This window comes from Ornithorhynchus anatinus, chromosome 5 (assembly GCF_004115215.2).
Source record: "Ornithorhynchus anatinus isolate Pmale09 chromosome 5, mOrnAna1.pri.v4, whole genome shotgun sequence".
Taxonomy (NCBI): domain Eukaryota; kingdom Metazoa; phylum Chordata; class Mammalia; order Monotremata; family Ornithorhynchidae; genus Ornithorhynchus; species Ornithorhynchus anatinus.
This window is the reverse complement of record NC_041732.1, coordinates 57,513,759-57,541,528: the sequence shown is the minus strand read 5'-3', so window position 1 is coordinate 57,541,528 and position 27,770 is coordinate 57,513,759. Positions and strand designations below refer to the sequence as shown.

At 45.4% G+C, this 27,770-nt stretch overlaps 1 protein-coding gene and 1 non-coding gene across 6 annotated transcripts in view; both read left to right on the top strand.

Annotated features, from left to right (window-relative positions):
• The first annotated feature begins 2,839 nt into the window (after window positions 1-2,839).
• Window positions 2,840-27,770, top strand: part of CFAP74 (cilia and flagella associated protein 74) — a 118,058-nt gene continuing 93,127 nt past the window's right edge. For all 5 annotated transcript variants that reach the window (XM_029064383.1, XM_029064382.1, XM_029064384.1 and 2 more), the window contains exons 1-6: window positions 2,840-2,898; window positions 13,368-13,499; window positions 14,545-14,635; window positions 20,723-20,869; window positions 22,977-23,075; window positions 26,589-26,693. In XM_029064383.1, the coding sequence (XP_028920216.1) occupies window positions 13,385-13,499; window positions 14,545-14,635; window positions 20,723-20,869; window positions 22,977-23,075; window positions 26,589-26,693 (557 nt within the window). In that variant the 5' untranslated portion in view covers window positions 2,840-2,898; window positions 13,368-13,384. The remainder of the gene's footprint in view (window positions 2,899-13,367; window positions 13,500-14,544; window positions 14,636-20,722; window positions 20,870-22,976; window positions 23,076-26,588; window positions 26,694-27,770) is intronic.
• On the top strand, window positions 17,423-17,560 carry LOC114812384. Its single transcript, XR_003760038.1, has one exon. It is a non-coding gene; the product is annotated as a small nucleolar RNA SNORA7 (small nucleolar RNA).

The following is a 27,770-nucleotide window of genomic DNA, read 5'->3' as shown; positions in this document are numbered from 1 at the left end:
ACTAGAGGAGCGAAGTGTGTGGGCTGATTGTAGAAGGACAGTAGTGATGTTAGGTAGGAGGGGCAAGGTGATGGAGTGCTTTAAAGCCAAAGGAGAGGAGTTTTTGTTTGATACGGAGGTGGATGGGCAACCACTGGAGTTTTTTGAGGAGGAGGGTGACGTCCTGAATGTTTTTTATAGAAAGATGATCCGGGCATCGGAGTGAAGTATGGACTGGACTGGGGCGAGACAGGGGACTGGGAGGGCCAGCAAGGAGGCTGATACAGTAATTCAGGCAAGATTGGATGAATGATTAAAGTAACATGGTACCAGTTTGGATGTAGAGGAAAGGGTGGATTTTAGCAATGTTGTGAAGATGGGACCAACAGGATTTAGTAATGAATTGAATATGTGGGTTGAATGAGAGAGAGGAGTCAAGGTCAATGCCAAGGTTTTGGGCTTTTGAGGCAGGAAGAATGGTGGAGCCGTCTACAGTGATGGGAAAGTCAGGGGGAGTACAGGGTTTGGGTGGGAAGATAAGGAGTTGTGTTTTGGACATGTTAAGCTTGAGGTAACAGGAGGAAATCCAAGTAGAGATGTCCTGAGGGAAAGAAGAAATGTAAGGCTGCAAGAGAGGGAGAGAGATCAGGGCTGGATGTGATATAGGGACTGTCTCCCACCTGATTAATGTCCCAGTGCTTAGAATAGTGGTTGATACATAGTAAGCACTTAGCAAACACCATGGGAAAAAAAAGGTGGTTATAAGCATCAGGGGAGCAGGGATGGACTCCTGCCCCAGGGGTCCATGTTGAAACTAGTCAGAGGGATCACTGACTAGTAGTGGTTCCTGCCTGGAGCCCATTCTAGCAGTTGCAAATTCTGGCTTAAAAGTGAGGTAATGGAGATGTAAGCCCCATCTCCCTCCACTCCCATCCCATGGAACAGGGAGGGGAGAACCCATGGGAAATTAACTTCTGAACCAGGAGATGAAGGAGAAGTATACTGAGCAAGTGATGCTGGGGTACCTGGTTAAATTCATGTTTAACTGAATGCATTCTTCTCCTTAGTGTCACCCGTTGGCAAATATGGATTGTTTTTATCAAGTGCTTATGGGTGTTGAGCACACAGTGGATGGTGCACGGGCCTGGGAGTCAGAAGGTCGTGGGGCCTAATTCCAACTCCACCGTTTGACTGCGGTGAGACCTTGGGCAAAGCGGTTCACATCTCTGGGCCTCAGTTACCCCATTTGTAAAATGAGGATTGAGCTGTGAGCCCCATGTGGGACAGGGACTGTGTCCAACCTGATTCTCTTATATCTACCCCAATGCTTAGTACAGTGCCTAGCACAGAGTAAGTGCTAAACAAATACCACAATTATTATTATTTCTATACTAAGCAGTTGGGAGAGTACACTATAACAGAGTTGAACAATTTGGGGAGATTTTTGCTTTTTATAGTGACTCTTGGAGTCACTTACTTGGAGAACAAGAAAAGGAAATGAGTTCAAACCTTTTTTTTTTGCTTTGGTGGCATATTACCTGCATGACAGAAAAATCACCACCCCATTCTCTGCAGGACTTTGAGGTCCTGGGTCTGTCCCCCAAGTCCACGCAGGTCAAAGTAACATCCCTGGATCCCCAGCCAAGACAGCGAGTGAGATGGCATCATGGCACAATGCTGTCATAGGGAGCACCTCATTGACAGCACCCCCAATTCCCTCATATGGGGCAATGTGACCTTATCACACATAGGCTTCATAGTGTCAGGGTTTGGCTTGCCCCGGACCCAATCACTACCCCAACTCAGTCAATTGTATTTATTGAGTGTTTACTGTGTACAGAACACTGAACTAAGCACTTGGGAGAGTACAGTATAACAATAAACGGACAAATTCCCTATCTAGAACGAGCTGACAGCCCAGAGCTGGGGAGGGCACCCAGATGTCACGGGTAAATCAATGGTATTCATCCCTAGAAAATACAAATAAATAAAATGACAGAGTGTTAAGAGGCTGTACTAGGAGGCCTCCCCAGACTAAGCCCCACTTTTCCTCATCTCCCACTTCTGCATTGCATTACTTCTTCATTGTCCTGACCTGGTCCCTCTGCTCTCCCTGCCCCCCAGCCTTTCAGCACCTTTGCACATATATGTCATTTTATTTATTCGTACTGATGTCTTTTTATCCCTATTGATGTCTGTCTCCCCCCATTAGACTGTGAGCTGTTTGTGGGCAGGGATTGGCAGTCTTTACTGTCGCATTGTACTTTCTGAAATGCTTGATAATAATACTAATAACAGTGATAATGGTATTAAGCACTTACTACCCGCCAGGCACTGTACAAAGCACTGAGGTAGATACAAGCCAATGGGCTTGCATACAGTCCCTTGTCCCAATGGGGCTCAAGGCTCAATTACCACAGATGAGCTAACTGGGGCCCTGATAAGTGAAGTGACTTGACCCAGGTCACACGGCAGACAAGTGGGGGAGTCAGAATTAGCACCCATGACCTTCTGGCTCCTGGGCCCATGCTTCATCCTCGGCACCATGTTGCTTCGTACATAGTACAGTGCTCTGCACACAGTAAGTGCTTACTAAATACGATTGGGTGAATGAATGAATGAATCCAGCGCTTAGAACAGTGCTTGGCACATAGTAAGCGCCTAATAAATACCATCATCATTATTATTATTATAAGAGCTTGGAAGAATATAATGCAAGGGATTTAGCAGACATGGACGGTTGGAAGGTACCATTTAGCAGCGGCTGGAGGTGGAGGGAGCTCTCGCATGGCCTGCTCTGAGGTCCCGCACCCCCGCCCCGCTCCGGTGGTGTGGTCCGTTGCCACGGCGACGCCTACAACAAACCCCACCGCCCGGACCTCGGGTGACTGTCCGGCCTCCCGGGAGAAGCGCTTCTCTGTAAGTGTGTGCGGGGCCGTGACCTCCTCCACCCGGAGGGAGACCAGGAGAGCTTGCAGGGTCGATCAGGCAGTCAATCCCATTTACTGAGCGTTTCCTGTGTGAAGAGCACTGGACTAAGCGCTTGAGAGAGTCCAACACTCTTTCTCTCAAGAAGGAATTAATTCATTCGTATTTATTGAGCGCTTCCTGTGTGCAGAGCACTGGACTAAGCGCTTGGGAAGTACAATGCAGCAACAAATAGAGACAATCCCTGCCCACAGTGGGCTTACAGTCTAGAAGCAGCGTGGCTCAGTGGAAAGAGCATGGGCTTTGGAGGCAGGGCTCATGAGTTTGAATCCCAGCTCTACCACTTGGTGGCTGTGTGACTGTGGGCAAGTCACTTAACTTCTCTGTGCCTCAGTTCCCTCATCTGTAAAATGGGGATTAAGACTGTGAGCCCCACGTGGGACAACGTGATTCCCCTATGTCTACTCCGGCGCTTGGAACAGTGCTCGGCACATAGTTAGCGCTTAACAAATACCAACATTATTATCATTATTATTATTATTAGAATTCCCCTGGGTGTCCCGTCCAGCCATCTCCCTGAACATCTTGTCTCTTCACAGGGTTGGGAGGATGCCGAGGTGGTGATGACTGCTGATGGAGGATGTGATGGGGAAGGGGAGGGAGAACCCTCCTCATTCATTCCATCTTATATATCAAATGCTCACTATGTGCAGAGCACTGTACTAAGCACTTAGGAAAGCACAGTAGAGCAAGAGAGACAATTCCTATCTACAATGAGCTCATGTTCTATAATTATTATTATGGTATTTGTTAGGTGCTTACTATGTTCCAAGCACTGTTCTAAGCGCTGGGGTAGATACAAGGTAAGCAGGTTGTCCCACGTGGGGCTCACAGTCTTTATCCCCATTTTACAGATGAGGTAACAGAGGCCCAGAGAAGTGAAGTGACTTCTCCAAGGTCATAGAGCAGACAAGCACAGAGCCAGGATTAAAAATCACCCCCTCTGGCTCCCAAGACTGTGCTCTTGCCACTAGGCCACACTGGGGGAATCTTATTCTTGATGCTGAAGGGAGAGGAGACAGGATCCTTTAGGCCCTGGGGTGGGAAGCAGGGACTTTTCCTGCCCCAGCCCATCCATCTGTGTCCTGCGCAAACAGAAGTCCATAATTAAGCCCAACTTCTTACCCTTGGCCCCCTGCCTCATCCCCTACATAAGCTCTCATCCCCAAAAGATGGCGACCCCACACTCCCTGTCATAGGAACAGAAACAGCTGCAATCCCACTGATCAGGAATGTAGTGCTCTTTTGTTTCATTCAATCATATTTATTGAGCACTTACTGTGTGCAGAGCACTGTACTTTGAGATGTGGAGAATGGATTTTGGGTGAAGGGGAGCGGAAAGCCTGGTGTAGACCCTCATTTGCCCCCCTCCTTGGCAGAATTTAAAGGTTCTCACAGATTCATCTTTATTTAGCTTCAAGAGAGTGGGGTTAAATCACAACAGCTGTGAGTTGAGTTGGGTGGGGAGAACTTCTTGATGGCTAAATCCCAGAACAGGTGTCTGAAGGAGGTTGAGGACCTTCCATCCTTGGAAATATTTTGGAAAAGTGCACACACCCTGGATTTGTTAACCTTCTGTGGCCTAGAGGAAGGGGACCAAAACAGTTGGTCTCCTGAGGTTGCTTCCAGCTCAATTATCCTCCAGTTGTAAATGGAACGGTTAGAATAATTGGCCTAGGAAAAGTGTTAGCATCATCCTTAACCTGCTCATCTTCTGTAGCCATGGATGGGCTCAACTTACTGGCCTCTAGAGGAAATCCCTCTGGGTCAAATTGGGCCATGACCTCAGATGAGGGGCAAGTTGGAGGCTGGAGCTATAGGCTCTGGGCTGCCGGAAGTAGAGGAGCTCCTATTCTTCAAGATTTCCCTACACCTCTCAAGCCGTCATACTGGGGATTTCCTGGTAACCTGTTTACAGTCATCCAGCCCTCTCTAAGGCAGGGGAGATCGCCAAACTCCCTAAGTGTGAACCACCTTTGCCCCTAAAACATCAATCAATGGTATTCATTGAGCGCTTCCTGGGTGCAAAGTCCTATACTAAGTACTTGGGAAAGTACAATATAATAGACTTGGAAGAGACAATCCCTGCCCTCAAGGAGTTTACAGTCTACAAACACTACCACCTCAATTAGTGGGCTTTTGTGGGGGCAGAGTGCTCAAGGAATCCTATGGACTATTACTAAAGTTAGAAATAATAATAATAATGGTATTTGTAAAGCACTTACTATGTGCCAAGCACTATTCTAAGCACTGGGGTAGGTACAAGGTAGTCAGGTTGGACACAGTCCCTGCCCCACCTGGGGCTCACAGTCTTAATCTCCATTTTACAGATGAGGGAAACTGAGGTACAGAGAAGTTAAGTCACTTGCCCAAGGTCACACAGCAGACATGTGGCCAAGCTGGAATTAGAACCCATGTCCTCTGACTTCCAGGCCTGTGCTCTTTCCGTTAGGCTACACTGCTTCTAAAAATGAGAAGGAACAATCCCTACCCCTACCAGGCAGCTGAGAGTGGGGAAGGCAGAAGGATTTTCCCCATGATGCTAGCTAATTCATACCTATGTATCCTTTCCCGGTGCTTTGTACAGTTCTCTGCATTCAGTAAGTGCTCAATACATACTTCTTATTTCTACTACTGTGGAAGTAGTCAAGACTGTAACTGGAAGATATGGGGTTTCTGAGTGGGGCAGAGTTGCAGGAAAGAAGCCAAGATCTCATTTCTTTGCCTGTGTTCTCAATAATTTCTTTAAAAGAAGAAAAAAAATACAGAAAATGAATTCTGTATCAACAGAATTGTTTTAAATAGAATGTTTTTCAAAGTTTTCCAAAGGGTGTCAGGGGCTCTTTAAAGCTTCTTTGAAAAGACAATTATTTTTGCTCATTAGTGCCTTTCTACATAATAGTTTAAAAATACTTTATGCTAATTGTTCTTGGATAAAAAGCGCAGGAGGTGTAGACTGTCTTTTCTCATATTTAGCTCTCTTTTTCTCGGTGCTCATGTGTTTGGTTGGGTAGAAGGTTTTGCTTTGGGAACGAGTAGTTTGCACTCAATACATCTTCTGGATTTCAAGGGAATCACTTGGGAAGCATATGGGGATTTCACCTATTTTGTACCTTCATTTCTTTCTAAGCCCAGAGAACTAGTGACATTCAGTGTCTACTTATTGCTTCTGATTTATGAGTTTCAAAATGGTATTTAAGTGCTTACTATGTATAAAAAAATACTGTTCTAAGTGATGGGTTAGGTACAGGTCAACTAGCTTGGACACAGTCCCTGTCTAAGTAGGAGGGAGAACTGGGATTGAATCCCCATTTTACAGTTGAGGAAACAAGCACAGAGACTTGCTCAAGATTGCACAGCAAGCAATTGGAAACTACTTTGAGACTTAAACTTGAAAGTATTCTTCTTTTTTTCACTTTTGATATATATACAATGTATCAATCAATCAATAGTGTTTATTGAGCAGCTACTGGATACAGAGCATTGTACTGGCTGCTTGAAAGATACAATAGGATCCATCAATGGTATTTATTGAGCATTTACATTGTGCAGAGCACTGTACTAAGCACTTGAGAGAGTACAATATAACAATAAACAGACATATTCCCCGCCCACGGTGAGTTTATAGCCTACAGCTTACAGTCTACTATGGCCCTGTAATAATAATAATTATAATGATGGCATTTGTTAAGTGCTTCCTATGTGCAAAGCACTGTTCTAAGCACTGGTGAGGATACAAGGTGATCAGGTTGTCCCACGTGGGGCTCACAGTCTTAATCCCCATTTTACAGATGGGGTAACTGAGGCACAGAGAAGTTAAGTGACTTGCCCAAAGTCACACAGTTGACAAGTGGCTGAGCTGGGATTTGAACCCATGACTTTTGACTCCCAAGCCCGGGTTCTTTCCAATGAGCCACACGGGAGAGTACAGTATAAGCACACAGTACATAAGCACACAGTACATAAGCACACAGTACACACAACTCTGTACAATATGACAGAGTTGGGAGACGTGTTCTCTGCCCAGAAGGAACATACAGTCTAGAGGGGGATAAAATAAAATAAATTAAGGATCCATACATAAGTACTACGGGGCTGAGACTGGGATGAATAGCAACTGCTTGAATGGTATAAATCCAAGTGCAAGGGTGACATAGAAGGGAGAGGGAATAGAGGAAATGAGAGGAGCCAAGATTGTGAGCTGTGGTAATGAAAGAGAGTGGGTAAGTAGGAGGGAGAGAACCGATTGAATGCCTTAAAGCCAGTGGTCAGGAGTTTCTCTCTGATGCAGAGACCAATGGGACACCACTAGAGGCTTTTTGCAGAGTGGGGAGATGTGTGCAACATGACGTTTTTAGAAAAATGACCTGTTCAGCAGAGTGATGTATGGACTGGAAAGGGAAGAAACTGGAAGGAGGGAGATGAGAAAGGAGGCCAGGATATGATCAGGGGCTGGACCAGCTTAGTGGCCATTTGAGTGTAGAGAAAGGAACAGATTCTGAAAATGTTGTGGAGGAACAACTGACAGGATTTGGCAACAATCTGAAAGTGGAAGTTGAAAGAGAGGAAGGACTCAAAAATAATGTCAAGATTATGGGCCGGAGAAACAGGGAGGATGGCAGTATTGTCAACTTGGGAGGGCAATAAATTATATATTTATAAAAATGTCTGTCTCCCGCTCTAGAGAGTAAACTTGTTGTGGGCAGAGAATGTGTCTGTTTATTGTTATACTGTACTCTCACATTCATTCATTCAATAGTATTTATTGAGCGCTTACTATGTGCAGAGCACTGTACTAAGCGCTTGGAATGAACAAGTCGGCAACAGATAGAGACAGTCCCTGCCGTTTGACGGGCTTACAGTCTAATCGGGGGAGACGGACAGACAAGAACAATGGCAATAAATAGAGTCAAGGGGAAGAACATCTCGTAAAAACAATGGCAACTAAACAAACACTCACTGCTCACTGCTCTGCACATAGTAAGTGCTCAATAAATACACTAGAATGAATGAATGGAGAGGATTTGGAAGGGAAGGAAGATGAGTTAAGTTTTGGGCATATTGAATTTGAGGTGTCAGCAGGACACCCATATAGAGATGTCCTGGAGGCAGGAAGAAATGTGAGATTGCAGAGTAGGGAGGCCTGGGCTATGGAGGTAGATTTGGGAGTCATCCGAATAGAGGTGGTAGTTGAAGCCGTGGGAGCGGATGAGCTCCCAGAGGGAATGAGTAAAACTGGATTAAGAAGACGACACTTTAAAAAGACAAAGCTTTATTATTCCTTCTTGTGCAAAGATAACTTGCCAAGAAACAAAGCCAATTAGACCATGACTCATACTGTCACTATAAATCAGAAATCACAAGGCTGCCATGTTTGGGAAAAGTGCTCATTTATCTTCTGTCAGGGCAGAAAAATTATTCTTTCCTTTCTCCCTTCCTTTCTCCCTTCCTTCTGAATTTGCTAAGCACTTACTATGTGCCAGGCACTGTACTAAGAGCAAGTTATGGGGTTGGACACAGTCCCTTCCCACAGCAGGTTCAAAGTCTTAATCTCCATTTTACAGAGGAGGTAACTGAGGCCCAGAGAAGTTAAGCGATCTGCCCAAGGTCACACAACAGACAAGTAGCAGTGTCTGGTTTAGAACCCATAGGCCTTTTGACTTCAAGGTCCCGGGTCTATCCATGAGGACACACTGCTTCTTTTCATTTTTCTCTTTCTGTACAGACTTCCCTTAAGAGGAAACAACTTTATGTAACTGCTTGTAAATCATAACTTATTAGGCCGAATGTTAACAAGATGCCTAAGTCTGCTACTTTCAGCCACTACTGGATTTTGATGACAAAACATGTCACTCAGCAATCTTTGAAGCTGCATCATTAAAAATGTCACTAGCAGCTATCACACCACAATGACTAAAACCATCACTCTCAGGAGCAAGAATGTTGTTCAGCTACCCTAGTTATGCTCATAACCCTTCCTTCGTTCCCAGAGCTCTCTAAGTTGCTCCAAATAAGTCACCTCTGCTACCTCAGTTGCCACTGAAGGATGATGGGACTGAAGAGCGATGGCTCAGAGGAGAAGAGTCCTGGAGAGAAGCTTTGTCCTGTAGAAGTCAGCTGGGGATCTGTGGGTCAGGATCTGAATATTTGTTACTTCCTACCGTGCTTCCTGAGGCTGTTGCTGGGGACAAGTGCTGTCCTGGGAAAGTGGACCAGGGAGAAGCCGACTAACCCAATTGTCTGAATGTTGAGAAGACTGGCACTGATCCTCCCTCTTCACTCCAAGAAAAAGGCCCTTGCTAAGGTCACCAGTAACCTCCTCCTTGCCCAATTCAACAGCCTTTACTCCATCCTAATCTTCTTCAACCTCCCTCCTGCGAAGCGGCATGGCATAAGTGGGTAGAGCATGGGCTTGGGAGTCAGAGGGTCATGGGTTCTGCTGGGTGACCTTGGGCATGTTACTTCACTTCTCTGTGCCTCAGTTACCTCATCTGTAAAGTGGGCATTGAGGCTATGAATCCCACGACGGATAGGAACTGTGTCCAACCTTGTAGCCAGCCCAGCACTTAGTACAGTGCCTGGCATATAGTAAGCACTCAATAAATACTATTATTATTATTATTATTAATGTTAATAATAATAATATTGTGGCCCATCCCTTCTCTTGGAAGCATTATCTAACCTTGGCTTCACTGACACTGTCCTCTCTTAGTTTGCTCCTGTGAATCTGGGTGTTCATTCTCAGTCTCTTTCGTGGGCTCCTTCTCTGCCTCCGACTCTTCTAACTGTGGAGTCCTTTAGGGCTCAATTCTCGGTCCCATTTATCCCTCCATTTACACCCACTCCCTTGGAGAACTCGTTTGCTCCCATGGCTTCAACTACCACCTCTACACTGATGATTCCCAAATCTACCTCTTCAGCCCTGATCTCTCTCCATTTTTGCTATCTTGCATTTCCTCCTGCCTTCAAGACATCTTTATGTGGATGTCCCACTAATGCTAAATATAACTAAAATAGAACTCATCTTCCCACCCAAACCCTGTCCTCCCCATGACTTTCCTATCACTGTAGGTAACACCTTGACCTTCCCAGTCTCAAAAACCTGTAACACTGGCATTATTTTCAAGTCATCTCATTCAACCCTCACTTTCAGTCTGTGATGAAATCCTTTCAGTTCTACCTTCACAACATCTCTAGAATCCACCCTTTCCTCTCCATCAAAACTGCCACCATGCCAACCCTGGCACTTATATCTTGCCTTAACTATTACATCAGCCGCCTTGCTGACCTCCCTGTCTCTTGTCTCTCCCTCCTTCCAGGCCATACTTTGCTCTGCTGCTTCGATCATTTCTTCTGAAAAAGCATTTAGTCTATATCTTCCCACTCCTCAAAAACCTTCAGTGGTTGCCCAACCACCTCCACATAAAACAGAAACTCCTTATCATCGGCTTTAAGACACTCAATCGGCTCTTCTACCAATGCCTTACCTTGCTGATCTTCTACTACGACCCAATGCACACATTTCACTCTTCTAATGCCAACCATCTCTCTATACCATGATCTTGTCTGTCGGTATTTTTTGTTGTTGTTGCAGCTCTTGTTTATCCCAGCTCTGCCATGTACCTACTGTGTGACCTTGAGCAAATCACTTAACTTCTCTGTGCCTCGGTTCCTTCGTTTACAAAATGGAGATTTTTTCAGTCATTCAATCATATTTATTGAGCACTTATTGTTTGCAGAGCACTGTACTAAGCACTTGGGAAAGTACAATACAACAATAAACAGTGACATTCCCTGCCCAGAATGAGCTCAAAGTCTATCTGTTCTTCCTTCTACTCAGACTGTGAACCCCATGTGGGACCTGATTATCATGTATTTACCCCAGCACTTAGCAGTGCTTGGCACATAGAAAGTGCTTAACAAATACCATTATCAATATTATTATGTTTTGGGTGTATTATTTTTTACTTTCCCCCTGTTTTTTTGCAAGGAAGTGGCTCCTCTAAGGGAGCCAATCTGAGTATTATACTCAATGACTTCTTATCAAATGGTTAAGGCACACAGTGGGGTCTGCAGTTGTGGAGGTCTCAGAAACATTCTCCATGCCAAACATTTCACAGAGTGTGCTGCTGAGTATGGGAACTGGAGTGGGTGGGGGGGGGAGGAGAAAGAGGAGGAGAGGGAGAAGAAGATCACCCTTACTGCAGAAACTAGCTGACCATAAGTCCTGCAGGCTAGAACATGCCTTTCCCCTTCTAACCTTTGGAATCTGAGCAATTTTTCAGCTTAATGGCAAGGTGCCAGAAAAGATGCTTTACTGTATCTTCATGGACAAAGTGGGCATGAAATTCTCAGCACCGTGCCTGGTGGAAAGAGAACAAGTCTGGGAGTCAGAGCACCAGGGTTCTAATCCTGACTCCACCACTTATCTGCTGTTTGATCTAGGGCAAATCACTTCTCTGTGCTTCAGTTACCTCATCTTGTAAAATGGGGTTGTGTAAGCTCATTGTAGGTAGGGAATTTGTCTGCTGTACTGTTATATTGTGCTCACCCAAGTGCTTAATACAGTACTCTGCACACAGTAAGCGCTCAATGAAAATGAATGATTGACGGGGATTAAAACTGTGAGCCCATGAGGGACATGGACTGTGTTCATCCTGATTTTCTTGTACTGTCCCAGAGCTTAGTAATCGATCAGTATTGTTTTTTGAGTGCTTACTGTGTGCAGAGCATTGTACTAAGTGCTTGGGAGAGTAAAATGTAAAAGAGTTGGTGGACACATTCTCTGCCCATAATAAGCTTACAGTCTAGAGCTTAGCACAGTACCTGGCACATAGGAAGCACTTAACAAATACCGTAAAAACAAAACAATGCAGTACTTAAAATCATGGATACAGTCACACCATCAGAAGTAAAGTCTTTGAACCCAAGGACGACAACACAGTTGAATGATGTTTTCTAGTGATTTTTGTTGTATTATCTCTTTTGCAATGGGTCTGCCCCCATCCTGTGGGGCAGGGACCACATCTGATTCAACATCCTTGTACCTAGAACAGTGCTTGGCACATAGTAAGCGCTTAACAAATCCCAACATTATTATTATTATTACCTTTCCCCAGTGCTTAGTTGAGGGTTTGGCACAGTAAACCCTTTGCAGAGGTAATAAATTAGGCAAATAATTGTAGAGGATAATGAATCCTCAGGTCAGCACTAAGCACAGCAAGAGGCTGTTTGGCTCTTCTGACCTTGTTCAGTTTGGAGTTGAATCCTCGGTGGTGGTTCTAACCTCAGCGGTTTGCTTCGAACATCCCCCGAGCATTCTAGTTCATTTTTGTTTTTCCCAACATTCAGCTCTTGAGTAACCAGGGGCTAGTTATACAGTTCATGGATTTTCCCAGCCCCCATCATTTCTCCTTTTCTTTTTTCTTGCTTGTCTCTTGGGTATTGCACTACCCGGTAACTTTATGATCTGGGGACAGGAAGGAAGAATCTCACAGCTGTTGTCCAATTAATAATATTGCAATGTACTAAGCACTTTTTTTAATGGTATGTTTTAAGCACTTACTCTGTGCCAGGCACTGTACAAGTGTTGGGGTAGATACAAGAGAGTCAGTTTGGACATAGTCCTTATCCCACAAGGGCCTCACAGCTCAATTCCCATTTTACACGTGATATAACTGAGGTCCAGAAAAGTGAAGTGACATGCCCAAGGCCACAGAGCAGACAGGTTGTAGAGCTGGGATTAGAACCTAAGTCCTCTGACTTCCAGGCCCATGCTTTTTCCACTAGACCACACTGCTTCTCTGTGTTATCTACCAGAAGATGTTTGCTAATTCTTAAACATTAGCTCATATTGTTAACAGTAGTACGTTTGATCAGTATGTAAAGTCAATTACTGCTGTTTTTCCCAGGATGGTAGATGAAGAAGTTGCTTTCCAAGACCCTATTAATAATAATAATATTAATGGTATTTGATAAGCACTTACTATGTTCCAGGCACTGTACTAAGCACTGGTGTGGATATAAGCAAATCAGGTTGGACCCAGTCCCTGTCATGGGTGGGACTTAATCTCAATCCCCATTTTACAGATGAGGTAACTGAGGCACAGAAAAGTGAAGTGACTTGCCCAAGGTCACACAGACATGTGGCAGAGCAGGGATTAGAACCCATGACCTTTTGACTCCTCAGCTTGTGCTCTATCCACTACTTCATGCTGCTTCTCAAAATTCCCAGCCCCTCAGAATGAAATAATTAGCAATTCTTTATTAGTTTATTTTTCATTTATAGACAGCCTTTTCATATGGAGGGGAGGATCTGCTAGATCAGTTTGATTCTTTTGAAAACCTATTCTGAGGGGGACACACTAAATACCAAAGATTTTTTAATTTTTTTTTTGTAGCTAACTGGCTAATCATAATGGACGTGCCTGAGTCACTTATCCTTCAAGATGAGGAGCAGGTGGCCCCATCTCCTGATCTGGCAGAAAACCTGATGACAGGCCCCACATGGCATGAGGAAGAAGGCAGAACAGGTGAAGACTCTAAAATGATTTGATGTTGTGTAAATTGAAAAGAAATGGAAATGCTGGTGGGTTTTCTTCCTCTTAACTCTACGTTATTTTAGTGTCTCTCGCCCCTGCTAGACTGTGAGTTCCTTGAGGTGAAGACTCCAAAATGATTTGGTAATGTATGAACTGAAAAGAAATGGAAATGTTTTTAGGGTCCTTTGCTGGGATATGCCCCACCTTCTGGGAAAACCAGTGACTGACACATGCACCCTTCCTGGCCTTCTCATTAAAAAAAAAAGGTATTTAAGCACTTATTAAGTGACAGGCACTGAACTAAGCACTGGGACAATACAAGCTAATCAAGCTGGACACAGTCCATGTCTCCCATGGGGCTCACAGTCTTAATTCCCATTTTACAGATGAGGTAACTCAGGCACAGAGAAGTGAAGTGACTTGCCCAAGGTCATGCAGCAAAGTGGAGGAGACTGAATCAGAACCAGGTCTTCTGATTCTTATTCCCATGACTATTATTTTCCCTCCTCCCAGAGTCCAAGATGAAAAGTGTTGCCCACCCCCCTTTTTTTTGCCCCCCTCAGCCAATGATGGCTTTATAGGGAGTCCACTTGGGGCATATTTGATGAAAACATCCTTTTTTTTTTCTCTCATCCCTAAAACTGCAAGGAGAGCTAATATTGTCCAGTACCATGCCAGCAGGACAGATTTGGTTAGCAGAGAGACAATGGGCTTCATTAAGCCATCTCCTGAAGCAATTGACAGACAGGAAGGCTTGCCTGATGTCAACGTCTTATTCTTAGCCTTTGGGTTTTCCACTGTGCCTGCCCAGTGATGCGGGGAGTTCGCTCGCCTCCTTCCATTCCCCCCCTCCGGCAAAGTTGCTTCCCTGGGTATTTTGTGACAAGGAGGATGTGATTACACAGCAACAAAGCTTTTACAGTGCTGTCGGTGGGGAGGGGCAGCCTATTCTGATTCCTCAAGAAGCAACTAGAACTTCCTGTCTTGAAGGGTCCTGCCTGTTTTCCCCAACTGTGACTTTAATTTCTGCCCACAGATGGACGTGAAGAAGAGCTTGAGGAGGAAACAGCCAGTGGGGGAGCTAGTCCAAAGAAAGTAGCTGAAGACACCGGCTTTCCTTTTCACAGGTAGTTAAGCTAATACTGATCACCAGCTGTCATTTCTTCCCTAGTCTTTATATGAGGGGACATAGATACACACACATCCATATATAAATACGCAAAGGACAGCACTGGCCTAATGGATAGGCCTAAAAAAACCTAAAAAAAAACCCTAAAAAAACCCCGCTCTCGACCCCACTTCCCCTTCCAGTTATCGCCCTATCTCCCTACTACCCTTCCTTTCCAAAATCCTAGAACGAGTCGTCTACAATCGCTGCTTAGAATTCCTTAACTCCCATTCTCTCCTGGACCCCCTCCAATCTGGCTTCCATCCCCTCCACTCTACCGAGACTGCTCTCTCTAAGGTCACCCGTGACCTCCTTCTTGCCAAATCCAATGGCTCCTACTCCATTCTGATCCTCCTTGACCTCTCTGCTGCCTTTGACACTGTCGACCATCCCCTCCTCCTCCATACCTTATCTCACCTTGGCTTCACGGACTCCGTCCTCTCCCGGTTCTCCTCTTATCTCTCTGGCGGGTCATTCTCGGTCTCCTTCGCAGGCGCCTCCTCCCCCTCCCATCCTTTAACTGTTGGAGTTCCTCAAGGGTCAGTTCTTGGCCCTCTTCTGTTCTCCATTTACACTCACTCCCTTGGTGAACTCATTCGCTCTCACGGCTTTGACTACCATCTCTACGCCGATGACACACAGATATACATCTCTGCCCCATCCTCTCCCCCTCCCTTCAGGCTCGCATCTCCTCCTGCCTCCGGGACGTCTCCACCTGGATGTCTGCCCGCCACCTAAAACTCAACATGAGCAAGACTGAGCTCCTCATCTTCCCTCCCAACCCCAGTCCTATCCCAGACTTCCCTATCACCATGGATGGCACGACCATCCTTCCTGCCTCTCGGGCCCGCAATCTCGGTGTCATCCTTGACTCGTCTTTCTCGTTCACCCCACATATCCTATCCGTTACCAAGACCTGCCGGTTTCACCTTTACAATATCGCCAAGATCCGCCATTTCCTCTCCACCCAAATGGCTACCTTACTGCTACGGGCTCTCGTTATATCCCGGCTAGACTACTGTGTCAGCCTTCTCTCTGATCTCCCTTCCTCCTCTCTCGCCCCGCTCCAGTCTATTCTTCACTCCGCCGCCCGGCTCATCTTCCTGCAGAAACGCTCTGGGCATGTCACTCCCCTTCTTAAATACCTCCAGTGGTTGCCTATCAACCTCCACTCCAAATAAAAACTCCTCACTCCAGGCTTCAAGGCTCTACATCACCTTGCCCCTTCCTACCTCTCCTCCCTTCTCTCTTTCTACTGCCCAGCCCGCACACTCCACTCCTCTGCTGCCCACCTCCTCACCGACCCTCGGTCTCGCCTATCCCGCTGTCGACCCCTGGGCCACGTCCTCCCGCGGTCCTGGAACGCCCTCCCTCCTCATCTCCGCCAAACTAATTCTCTTCCTCTCTTCAAAACCCTACTTAAAGCTCACCTCCTCCAAGAGGCCTTCCCAGACTGAGCTCCCTTTCTCCCTCTACTCCCTCTACCGCCCCCCCCCTTCACCTCTCCGCAGCTTAACCCTCTTTTCCCCCCATTTCCCTCTGCTCCTCCCCCTCTACCTTCCCATCCCCTCAGCACTGTACTCGTCCGCTCAACTGTATATATTTTCATTACTCTATTTATTTTGTTAATTCTATTTAGTTGCCATTGTTTTTACGAGATGTTCTTCCCCTTGACTCTATTTATTGCCATTGTTGTTGTGTGTCCGTCTCCCCCGATTAGACCGTAAGCCCGTCAAAAGGCAGGGACCGTCTCTATCTGTTGCCGACTTGTTCATTCCAAGTGCTTAGTACAGTGCTCTGCATAGTAAGTGCTCAATAAATACTATTGAATGAATGAATGAATAATGGATAGAGCATGGGCCTGGGATTCAGAAGGACCTGGGCTCTGTCACTTGTCTGCTGCACGACCTAGGGCAGGTCACTTCCCTGGGCCTCAGTGCCCTCATCTGGAAAATGAGGATTAAAACTCTGACCCCCAGGTGGGACAGGGACTATGTCCAACCTGATGGTCTTCTAACTACCCCAGAGCTTGCAACAATGCTTGACTCACAGTAAGCACTTAACAAATACTATTATTATTCTTATTACTGTAAGGAAGGGACTGGTAGGCCTTTTTATGATAAACAAAACTCTTGAGTAGATCAGGCTCTTGAAGGAGGAGATCATCAACTTAAGTGGTGCTGACACTTCCCTCACTTTGGTAGTTGGAGAAGCCCCATGGTGTAGTGGGTAGAGCACAGACCTGGAAGTTAGAAGGTCATGAGTTCCAGTCCCAGCTTCACCACTTGTCTGTTGTGTGACCTAGGGCAAATCACTTTACTTTTCTGAGTTTCAGCTCCCTTATCTGTAAAATGGGAGTTGACACTGAGCCCCACATGGGATAGGGATTATGACCAACCTGATTTGCTTGTATCTACTCCAGTGCTCAGTACCTGACACATAGTAAGCGCTTAACAAATGCCATCATTATTATTATTAGTCACCAGACAGTTTGCTAACTGTTCATTTGAAAAACTAATAGACAAATCTTATTTAGGGCCTCTGTCCTGTCAGCAGATTAATAAATGTGTTTACCACTGCTGAAGCTGCCAAGCAGCAGCTAGAAGTGAAACATGAGTCAGTCATCATTCACCTTAGAAAATCAATCAATCAGTGGAATTTATTGAACACTTATTTTGTGCAGAGCACTGTACTGAGCATTTATAAGCCCCAACTTTATCTCATTTAATGTTAGTGATGATATTTTCCCCTCTCAGGGTCGCACCTGGAGAGTTTCCAGTACTCTACCGGTTTCGACTATGGGAGGGAGAGTCAAGCAGAGGCATATCCATTAAATTTCTAGCTTGGGCAGTGGCTAGCGAGTGGAAGACAATCTGCTACAAGTCACAACTAACCTATGCTGGGCAGCAGTGGCATGGGAGAGAGTCGAGCGTGGAGACTCAAGTTTACTGCATGGAAGGAGGCAATGGTAAACCACTTCCATATTTTGACCAAGAAAACTCTAAAGATATGCTATCAGAACGATTGCAGATGGAGGTGGGGCGCTCTGGGAGAGACGTATCCAAGGTGTCGCTATGGGTCAGAGATAACTCGACAGCATAAAACAAAACAAGTGATGATATTTATTCAGCATTTACCACATGCCAAGAACTGTGCTAAGCACTGAGGTTGTTAGACAGTCAGATTGGTTACCATCCCTATCCCACATAGAGATAGGGAGAACGGAGATTTTCTTCACACTTTGCAAGTGTGGAAATTGAGGTCCAGACAACTTACATGACTTGCCCAAGGCCACACAGCAGCCCAGGGGTAGAGCTGGAACTAGAACTCAAGTAAACTCAAGTCTCCCTACTCCCAGACCTGGGCTCTTGTCCCTAATCCATATTTTCAGACAACTTGATTTTTGGCTTCAAGGAGGAGTCCAAAAGCTTCAGTGGGTTGTTTTACTATTTAAGTTCTTACTATGAGCTAAGTACTGTTCTAAACACTAGGGCAGATACAAGATAATGAGGTTGGACACAGACCCTGTCCCACATAGGGCTCATAGTCTAAGTAGGTTTTAATCACCATTTTACAGATGAGGAAACTGAGGCATAGAGAAACTAAGTGATTTGCCCAAGATCACACAGCAGACAAGTGGCAGAGCTGGGATTAGAATCCAGGTCCTCTGACTCTGAGGTCTGTGCTCTTTCCACTAGGCCAGAATACTTCTCTCCCACACACCCCTTCCCCACAGATTTCCTCAATTTTCCAGAGTCATCTTGCCTCATTTGGTCTGCATACCCAACCTACATTTTCTTGACATGTATATCCATGACCTCAATGCCGCCATCTTCTCCGAACTCAATTTTCTCACTCCCTGACCCTCTGCCAATCTCATACTACACCTGCAGTCCTGCATCACCTCCACAGTTTGCTTCCTGCACTATTGTTCTCAAACTGCAGAGCACTGCTGGAGGAAATCCAGTCACCAAGCCGACCTCTTCCACCTCAAACTCATCCTCATCTGCTATAGCTACGCCCTCTTCTCCACCTGGAAACAATATTTCTCCACCCTTATTGACTCCCATGCTCCCTGCCCACACTAGCTGTTTCAAACTTCAAACTCCCTCTTCAAATCCCCTGTCCTCTGACCCCCATTTCTTACCCCTAATGACCTTGCCACACGTTTAATCAATAAAATTGAAACCATGAGACATGATCACCCTAAGATCTCCCTTGCTCCTCTCCAGTCCCACCCTCCTCTTGCCTCCTCTCAAAATCCGTTCCCTCCAGCAGTGCCAGTAACCTCATTCCTTCTTGCCTTATCAAAACACTTGCCCCCTTTCTTCTTCCCTCACCGACTGCCATCTTCAACTGCTCACTTTTCAGTGGTTTCTTCTCCACTACTTTCAAACATGCTCATGTCTCCCCTATCCTAAAAAAACCTCTCCCTTAACCCCCTGGCTCCCTCCAGTTATCACCTTATTTTCCATCATTCTTCACCAAGCTCCTTGAATTGTCTCCGCCCACTGCCTCCACTTCCTTTTCTCCATTTCTTGAGCCCCTCCGATCTGGCTGTGTCCCTTTCACAGAAACAACCCCCTCTAAACTAACCAATGACCTTCTTTTTACCAAATTCAACAGCCTCTACTCCATCCTAATCCTCCTTGACCTCTCAGCTGCCTTGGACACTGTGGCGCATCCCCTTCTCCTGGAAACATCATCTAATCTTGGTTTCACTGACATTGTCCTCTTCTGGTTCTCCTTTTATCTCTCTGGGTGTTGCTTCACCCTCTTGACAGCTCCTCTTCTGCCTCCCACCCTTTACCTACAGAGGTCCTTCGAGGTTCAGTTCTGAAACCTACTCACTCCAGCACTATAGCCTTTATATGCGTAACCTTATACCCTCCCATTTCCCTATTTGTAATTTATTTTAACGTCAGTGCCTTCCCTCATATTAAACTTAATAATAATAATAATAATAATAGTGGTATTTAAGTGCTTACTATGTGCCAGGTAATTCATTTATGTATATCAACATCTGTCTCCCACTCTAGACTGTAAGCTCACTGCTCACTGTGGACAGGGATTTTGTCTCATTACATATTTATCTCTCTATATGTATAAATGTATATATGTATGTATGTGTGCGCATATGTGTATATACATGTGTGCATATGTGTATATACATGTGTGTATATATATATACATGTGGGATGATATACATGTGTATATGTATATATACATATGTATATGTATATATGTGTGTGTGTGTGTATACACTCTCCCAAGTGCTTAATACAGTGCTTTGCACAAGTAAGTACTCAAATTTACAACTGAATAAATTGAATGAATGTTCTAAGCCCTGGGGTGGGGTAGATACAAGCAAATGGGATGGGACACAGTGCCTGTCCCACATGGGGCTCACAGTCTTAATCCCCATTTTACAGATGAGGTAACTGAGGCACAGAAAAGTGAAGTGGCTTGCAGACCAGTGGCAGAGCTGGGATTAGAATCCATGACCTTCTGACTTCCAACCCATGCGGTATCCACTAGGGATCATTGTCTACCCACTCTATTGTACTCTCCCAAATGTTTAGTATAGGATTCCACACTCAGGAAGCACTCAATAAATGCCACTGAATGAATGAATCAATCAATCAATGGTATTTGAGTGCTTAGTATGTTCAGTGCACTCTACTAAGCACTTGGGAGAGTATACTACAACAGAATTAGAAGACACTTTCCCTGCCCATGACAAATTTACAATCTAGAAGGGGAGACAGACATTAAAATTAATAAATAAATCATTTATAATATATAATTTAAGGGTATGAATGAATGCTGAGATTCTTTGACAATGGCATTTGGGATCCCTGAAAAAGCCCCTTTGGTTTGGTTCTCCAAGTCCTTCCCAGCCTTGAGCACCCAACGCACATCAATCTGCTAAAACTCAGAAAAAGTCCCTATGTCTTCCTATGGCCAGTGAAACATGGACACGGCCAGGATTACCATGGGGTTTCTCGATGCCAGCCAATTGCAGTGTTTTCTCCTTCATTCCCAGGGAAAGTCACAAGGAAAATGCCCAAGCTAATAAGCCGACAAAGAAAATGAGCCTGAAAGACCGAGTTTGCACATTGCACTTGCGGAGGAACCTGAGCCAGTTGGACAAGATGCATGAGGAAAAAGAGCTTCTCATTCAGAAAACCCGGTGAGGCTTTTTCTCCCAGGCTGAATAATAATAATAATAATCGTGGTATTTGTTAAGCCCTTACTATGTGCCAAGCACTGTACCAAGTACTGGAGTAGATGCAAGATAATCAGGCCCCACATAGGGCTTACAAACTAAGCAGGAAGGAGAACAGGTATTGAATCCCTATTTTCCAGATGAGGGAACGGAGAAGTTAAGTGACTTGCCCAAGGTCACACAGCAGGTATATGGTGGATCCAGGATCAGACTTCAGGTCCTCTGACTCCCAGGCCCATGCTCTTTCCACTAGGCCACGCTGCTTCACACTGCTTTTCTAAAGAGAGGATACTCGGGGTAGGAGGAGGAAGTCCTTCTGCTCCCAGCCTGGGCACATTGAAGTGCTCTGGGTGAGCACCAGATCCCCTCCCCTGAACATTCCTTTACCTGCTCACAAAATACCCTCCCCTCTTTTTTTCCCTGCTACACCTTCCCCTGACTAACCCACGTGACATGACTAATCCTCAGGGTAGCAGGGACTGTCCAGCAAGTGTTGAGGTTTGTGAACAGCCTGGCTGAACCAAGAAGCTGTGTGGGAATAAAGATGCCATCTCTTTGAAACCCCTAATTCTCCTTCCCCCTGGGAGGGAGCCCACTTTTGGGGTTTGGTAGGCACTGGAAGGGAGTTTATTTCCTTCCCCTTTCTGCCATTTCTTTCCCCCTCCCACAGACTCAGAAGAAACTTTGGAAAACATAGGTATTAGGAAGCTTCCACTCTGCTTTCCAATCTCAGGTTGCAATGCTCATGCCTGGGTGTTGCAGAATCTGCCTGCTGCATGTAGGTTTTGCAGCAGGCAAGAGGGGCAGGGGTTAAGCTGTCCAGACCCATCCCAGATGCTTTTGCCTGGTCCTGACCAGCCACTGGGGCTGCTCCAAGACTCTAATTGGACCCATTAACATTGGTTAGGGAGACACCAAGTGTTGGCTGGTACTTGGAAGTCATGCCTGGGACCCAAAAGTTATCTATAGCCGCGATTTAGAAAGTCCAGAGAGGAGACTGAAACTCGGCTGGTCTGTGGGTGGGCCAAATTGAACTAAATCGAACGTTAACTGTTCCCACTGCTTTAGAGAAGTGGTGTGGCTCAGTGGAAAGAGCGTGGGCTTGGGAGTTAAAGGTCATGGGTTCTAATCCTAGCTCTGCCACTTGTCTGCTGTGGGACTTTGGTCAAGTCACTTAACTTCTCTCTGTGCCTCAATTACCTCATCTGTAAAATGGGCATTAAGACTGTGAGCCCCTAGTGGGACAATCTGATTACCTTGTATTTCCCCCAGCGCTTAGAACAGTGCTTAGCTCATAGTAAGTGCTTAACAAATACCATTATTATTATTATTATTATTGTTAATGCCCCATTCCAATAATTCCCTCCTCTCCTGCAAACATAGTAATAATGTTTCTTGTCGAATGCCCTCTGGGTGCAAAGCACTGAAAAAGTGCTTGAAAAAGTTCAGCAGTAGCACAAGACAACAGTTCCCACCCACAAAGGGCTTACACTCTACTGGGTGTAGATTATGGAGGTGAGTCTAATGCACATAAATGAAAGAAGTCATTAAAAATGAATTTTGAAATCCAGTGCAAATCCAGTGGAAGTGCAGCCGGGATAGTGCACAAGTTGTTTGTTTAAAGAAACATCCCCTAGAGCAAACTGAATTCTGACCCTGGAGGGCCTTAGAACAGACTGAATGTCCCCCAGCAGCAGCATCGCATGGTGGGAAGTCAGAGAGCCCAGTGGAGTATTGAGTCATCAGAGAAGGCAAAAGTCAGATAGAGGGAGGAGAGGAAAAGAGAGGTGGAGGGGCTGGGCAGAGCACTTGGGAATTTTCAAAAATGGTAGCTAGAGATTTCTGGTAAATGAGATTTATGTGCATTTCCCTAGCTCAGCTCCATCCTCCATCCTTCAGGCGTTTTGTCCTGCTGCTGCTGATGGAAATTTCTGTTAAGGACAGTCGAGAATGCCCTCCTGCGTCTTGGGAGGGACCGAGGGACCCCTACCCGGAATTCAAGCTCCCCTTCCAGGAAAGGCAGGAAATGATTAGGCTGAACACCAACCCCGCATCCCACTTTGTGTTTCAGGGAGGAGCTGAACACCTGTCGCAAACGGATCGTGATGTTAATCCAACAGCAAGAAACTGTGGAGGCAGAAATCCAGGCCGAGAAAGAGGCCAACAACACGTAGGTAGAGGAAACGCCCTGCTGCTTGGCTCCGGTTTCCCCAGTTGGCAGCCAGAGCAATGCAGTGAAGGATGCTTTGGTGCCCATTTCCGGAACGGTTCTTTCTGCTGGAGATAGCCGGCAGCCTCGTGGGATTCGGGACCAGGTAACTGTTGGGCTGGATTTGTTACTCGGCCCGAGGCAGAGACTGAGGACTGAAGAGGAAAGTAGCAGTGCGGCCTAGTGGAAAGAGCATGGGCTGAGAGTCAGAGGCCATTGGTTCTAATCCCAGCTTTGCCAATTGCTTGCTGTGTGACCTTGTGTGAGTCACCTAACTCCTCTGCGCATCAGTTCTCCGGTTCTTCCTCCTATTTATACTGTGGACTCCATATGGGACAGGGACTTTGTCCAACCTAATCAACTTGTATTTATCCCAGAGCTTAGAACAGTGTTTGACACAGAGTAAGCATTTAACAAATACCATCTTAAAAAAAACAAAAACTTCCCATGGCTCTGCAGGGTGGGGTTATTTTCTGAGCTGGAGGGCTGTTCTGGGGAATTTCATTCATTCAGTTGTATTTATTGAATGCACTGTACTAAGCGTTTGGGAGAATACGATACAACAGTAGACACATTCCCTACTTACAACAAGTTTACGGTGTGGTCTAGTGGATAGAGCACAGGCATGGGAGCCAGAAAGACCTGGGTTCTATTCCTGGATCCCCCATATGTCTGCAGTGTGACCTTGGACAAGTCTCTTCACTTCTCTGTGCCTCAGTTACCTCACCTGTAAAATGGGAATAAAAGTGTGAGCCCCATGTGAGACAGGGACTGTGTCTGATCTGATTCACTTCTACCCCAGCACTTAGAACACTCTTTGGCACATAGTAAGCGCTTAACAAGTACCATAATTATTAGAGGACAAGCTTATAGTCTAGAGGGAACAACTAAGATGATGTACCACTTCTTCATTAACAGACAGAACATCCCTCTAGACTGTAAGCTCCTTTTGAGTGGGGACCATGTCTACAAACTCTGTTAATATTTTATTCTTCCAAATGCTTCGTACAGTGCAGAACAATGTGTTCAATAAATTCCATCAATTGACAGATTGTAGGTCTCCTTCTTGGCTTAGCTATCTGCTAGATGACAACTGCTGCCACTGGCAACTCCCATCCCCCAACTCAGTTGCCCTTGACGCCCTCTTGGGCACCACCCCTCTACACCAAGATGGCAGCCAAGCCAAGAGGCCTTCCCTGACTAAGCCCTCCTTTCCTCTTCTCCTTCCTTCTACATCGCCCTGACTTACTCCCTTTATTCATCCCCCCTCCACCAGCCCCACAGTACTTATGACCATTTCTATAATTTAGTTATTTTTACTGTCTGTCTCCCACTCTAGGCTATAAGTTCGTTGTAGGCAGGGAATGTCTGTTTATTGTTAAATTGTACCCTGCCAAGCACTTAGTTAAAACAGGACAGAAAGAACATCGATTCTTTTGAAAAGTAGTGTTGGAGAAGGCTTTTGTGAATACCATGGACTGTCTGAAAATCAAACAAATGGATTTTGGAGCAAATTAAAGCAAGTGATCTTTGGAAGGCCAAATGACTCGACTTAGATTAGCATATTTTGGACACATAATCAGGAGGACTAATTCTCTGGAGAAGACACTAATGCTAGGAAAGGCTAATGATAGGAAAAGCAGCAGCGTGGCTCAGTGGAAAGAGCATGGGCTTTGGAGTCAGAGGTCATGAGTTCGAATCCCAGCTCTGCCACTTGTCAGCTGTGTGACTGTGGGCAAGTCACTTCACTTCTCTGTGCCTCAGTTCCCTCATCTGTAAAATGGGGATTAAGACTGTGAGCCCCACATGGGACAACCTGATTCCCCTGTGTCTACCCCAGCGCTTAGAACAGTGCTCAGCACATAGTAAGTGCTTAACAAATACCAACATTATTATTATTATTATTATTATTAGGAAAAGTCCAGGGAAAATGTGGGAGAGGCAGACCAGCAGCTAGATGATAGAGTCCATAACAACAATAACAGACGAACCATTAGAAAGTTTGTGGATTATGGCAGAGGACAGGACATTCTGGAGAAAGTATATCCACAGAATCACTATGATTCAGAAATGACTCGGCGGCACTTAATAATAATAAAGTGCTTAGTAAAGTGCTCTGCACACAGTAAATGCTCAATAAATACGATGGATTGACTGACAGGGGCTGGGCCTAGTAAAACCTGGATTGTTGTGCCTGTCAGGCCTGTGGGTGTAACCAGCATTCCCAGAGCAAACAATAAAGCAGAACCAGCAGGGAAGGACTCCAGAAACATCAGTTTGATCTGGCCAGGGTAATACTTACAATCACTGATTTGGTGCTTAAAGGTAGATTTACTCCCTGTAGATTTGAATCAGTAAGAGCATTTTCCTCTGGAAAATTCCTTTCTAAAAATACATCAAATGTGCATCTATGCTGCCCTCTCAATTCAAAAGGGCACTGAGCACCCTTCTTGCATTTCAGTGAGCTGGTGGAGATACAGCTTTGAAATCAGTGGTGTTCACAGTAATTCTTCTCTTTCACTTGGTTGTACTTTTTAAATTAGAAAAGTTCACAAGAATGAAGGAAAAGCCACCTATTTTTAATCAGGGGAGTTGATTAGACGAGGGTAGCTCCAGCCTGAGGAATTCTTAGAATCAGCAGCTTCCCTCCATTGTCTCCACCAATAATACTGGTGGTCTTTGGTAACTTCTTACTATGAGCCAAGAACCGGATTAAGCGTTGGGTTGGATTCAAGGTAATTAAGTCAGACACAATCCCTGTCCCACATAGGACTCACAGCCCAAGGGGCAAGGAGAGCAGGTATTGAATCCTCTTTTGGCTGATGAGGAAACTGAGTCACAGCAAAGTGAAGCAACTTGCCTAATGTCGCACAGCAGGTAAGTGGCGGAGCCAAGAATAGAACCCAGGGCCTCTGTGTGCTGCAGTCAGATCCAGCCAGAGAGAAGAACAGCCTCGAGATAGCATTTTAAGCATGTCACCTCAGTCACATGTTCAAAAGATGTAGCATTAAAATGGATCAAAAGCATCCTAAGAAATGTCTCAGTCTTAAGGATCCATCACTGTTTCCTCTCTCACGAGATTCACTCATTCAGTTGTATTTATTGAGCACTTCCTGTTTGTAAAACCCTGTAATAATAATAATAATAATTATGGTATTTAAGCGCTTAACTATGTGCCAGCCACTGTACTAAGCACTGAGGTGGATACAAGCAGATCGGGTTGGACACAGTCCTTGTCCCACGTGGGGCTCAAAGTCTCAATCCCCATTTTACAGATGAGGCCACTGAGGCCCAGAGAAGTGAAGTGACTTGCCCAAGGTCACACAACAGACAAGTGGCAGAGCTGGGATAAAAACCCATGACTCCCAGGCCCGTGCTCTATCCACTACGCCATGCTATCTCTGTACTAAGCGCTTGTACTAAACCTCTAAGAAATCATGATTTCCCCTTTACCCTTTCTTTTCTCCCCTCCAGTGCGGCTGTGTTCCGCTTACAGGCCACACTTCGGCGCCTGGGCACCGAACTGAGGAACGAGAAGGACCTGGAATTGGAAACGGCGAGGCTACTGAAGGAGCATGAGTAAGTTTGGGAGCAGCCAAGATGGGCGGGAGGCTGGGGGAGGAGGAAGTTTTACATTCCTGAATGATTTTTCTAATAATAATAATAATGATTGTGCCATGTATTAAGTCCTTACTATGTGCCATGCACTGTACTAAGCTCTGAGATCGAGACAAACAAATCGGGTTGGACACAGCCCCTGTCCCACATGGGGCTCACACTCTCAATCCCCATTTTACAGATGAGGTAACTGAGGCAAAGAGAAGTAAAATGACTTGCCCAAGGTCTCACAGCAGGCAACTGATGGAGCTGGGATTAGAACCCATGACCTTCTGACTCCCAGGCCCGTGCTCTATCCACTACACCATGCAGCATCCCAAAACTGTGTTTCTATCTGGCGCTTTTATTACCAAAGTGCTTTATACTAGTTACTTACTCCCTGCAACACCATTGTGAGGTAGGGTTCAGGTATTATTTTCCGCAATTTTCAGCTGGGGAAATTGAGGCAGGGAGCGATTAAGTGGTTGGCAACATGCAGCCACCTGCCATGACCACATCCCCCCAGGTGATACAGGGAATAAGTAAAAGGTTTTCAAATGCCTTGCCCTGGGGATTTAAAATGATTGGAAAGGGACAAATAGAGTCATTTTGGGGTTGTGTTTTCAGCCATTTCTTCTGGGTTGACCTCTTGAAGGATTTTAAATCATCTTTCCTTTCTTACTGTTCCATCTGCAGGCCATTTCTAATGGGTTGAGAAGGAGAGCTTTTCCCTAACCCTTTGGAAAGGCTGCGAAAAAATTCCAAAAATCTCTTACTGTGTGGACCCTTCAAAATAGCAACGATGGTTTGGGCGATATTTTAATGTTTTAGTGAGAAAGTGGTGGGTTCTGGGGAAAAAACAACCAGATGGTGAGAATCCAGAGGGCTTTCTGTTTCATATCCCAGAATATCCAGCTAATAAAACTGTAGGATAAATTTAGGACAAAAAGTGCTTTCCTAGACCAACTCCCCTTCAAAAGAGCTACAGATTTTCTTCACTATTAGCCCATGTCTTCCTGAGGCAAGCATGTTCAACCACTGCCCCATTCCAAATAAGCA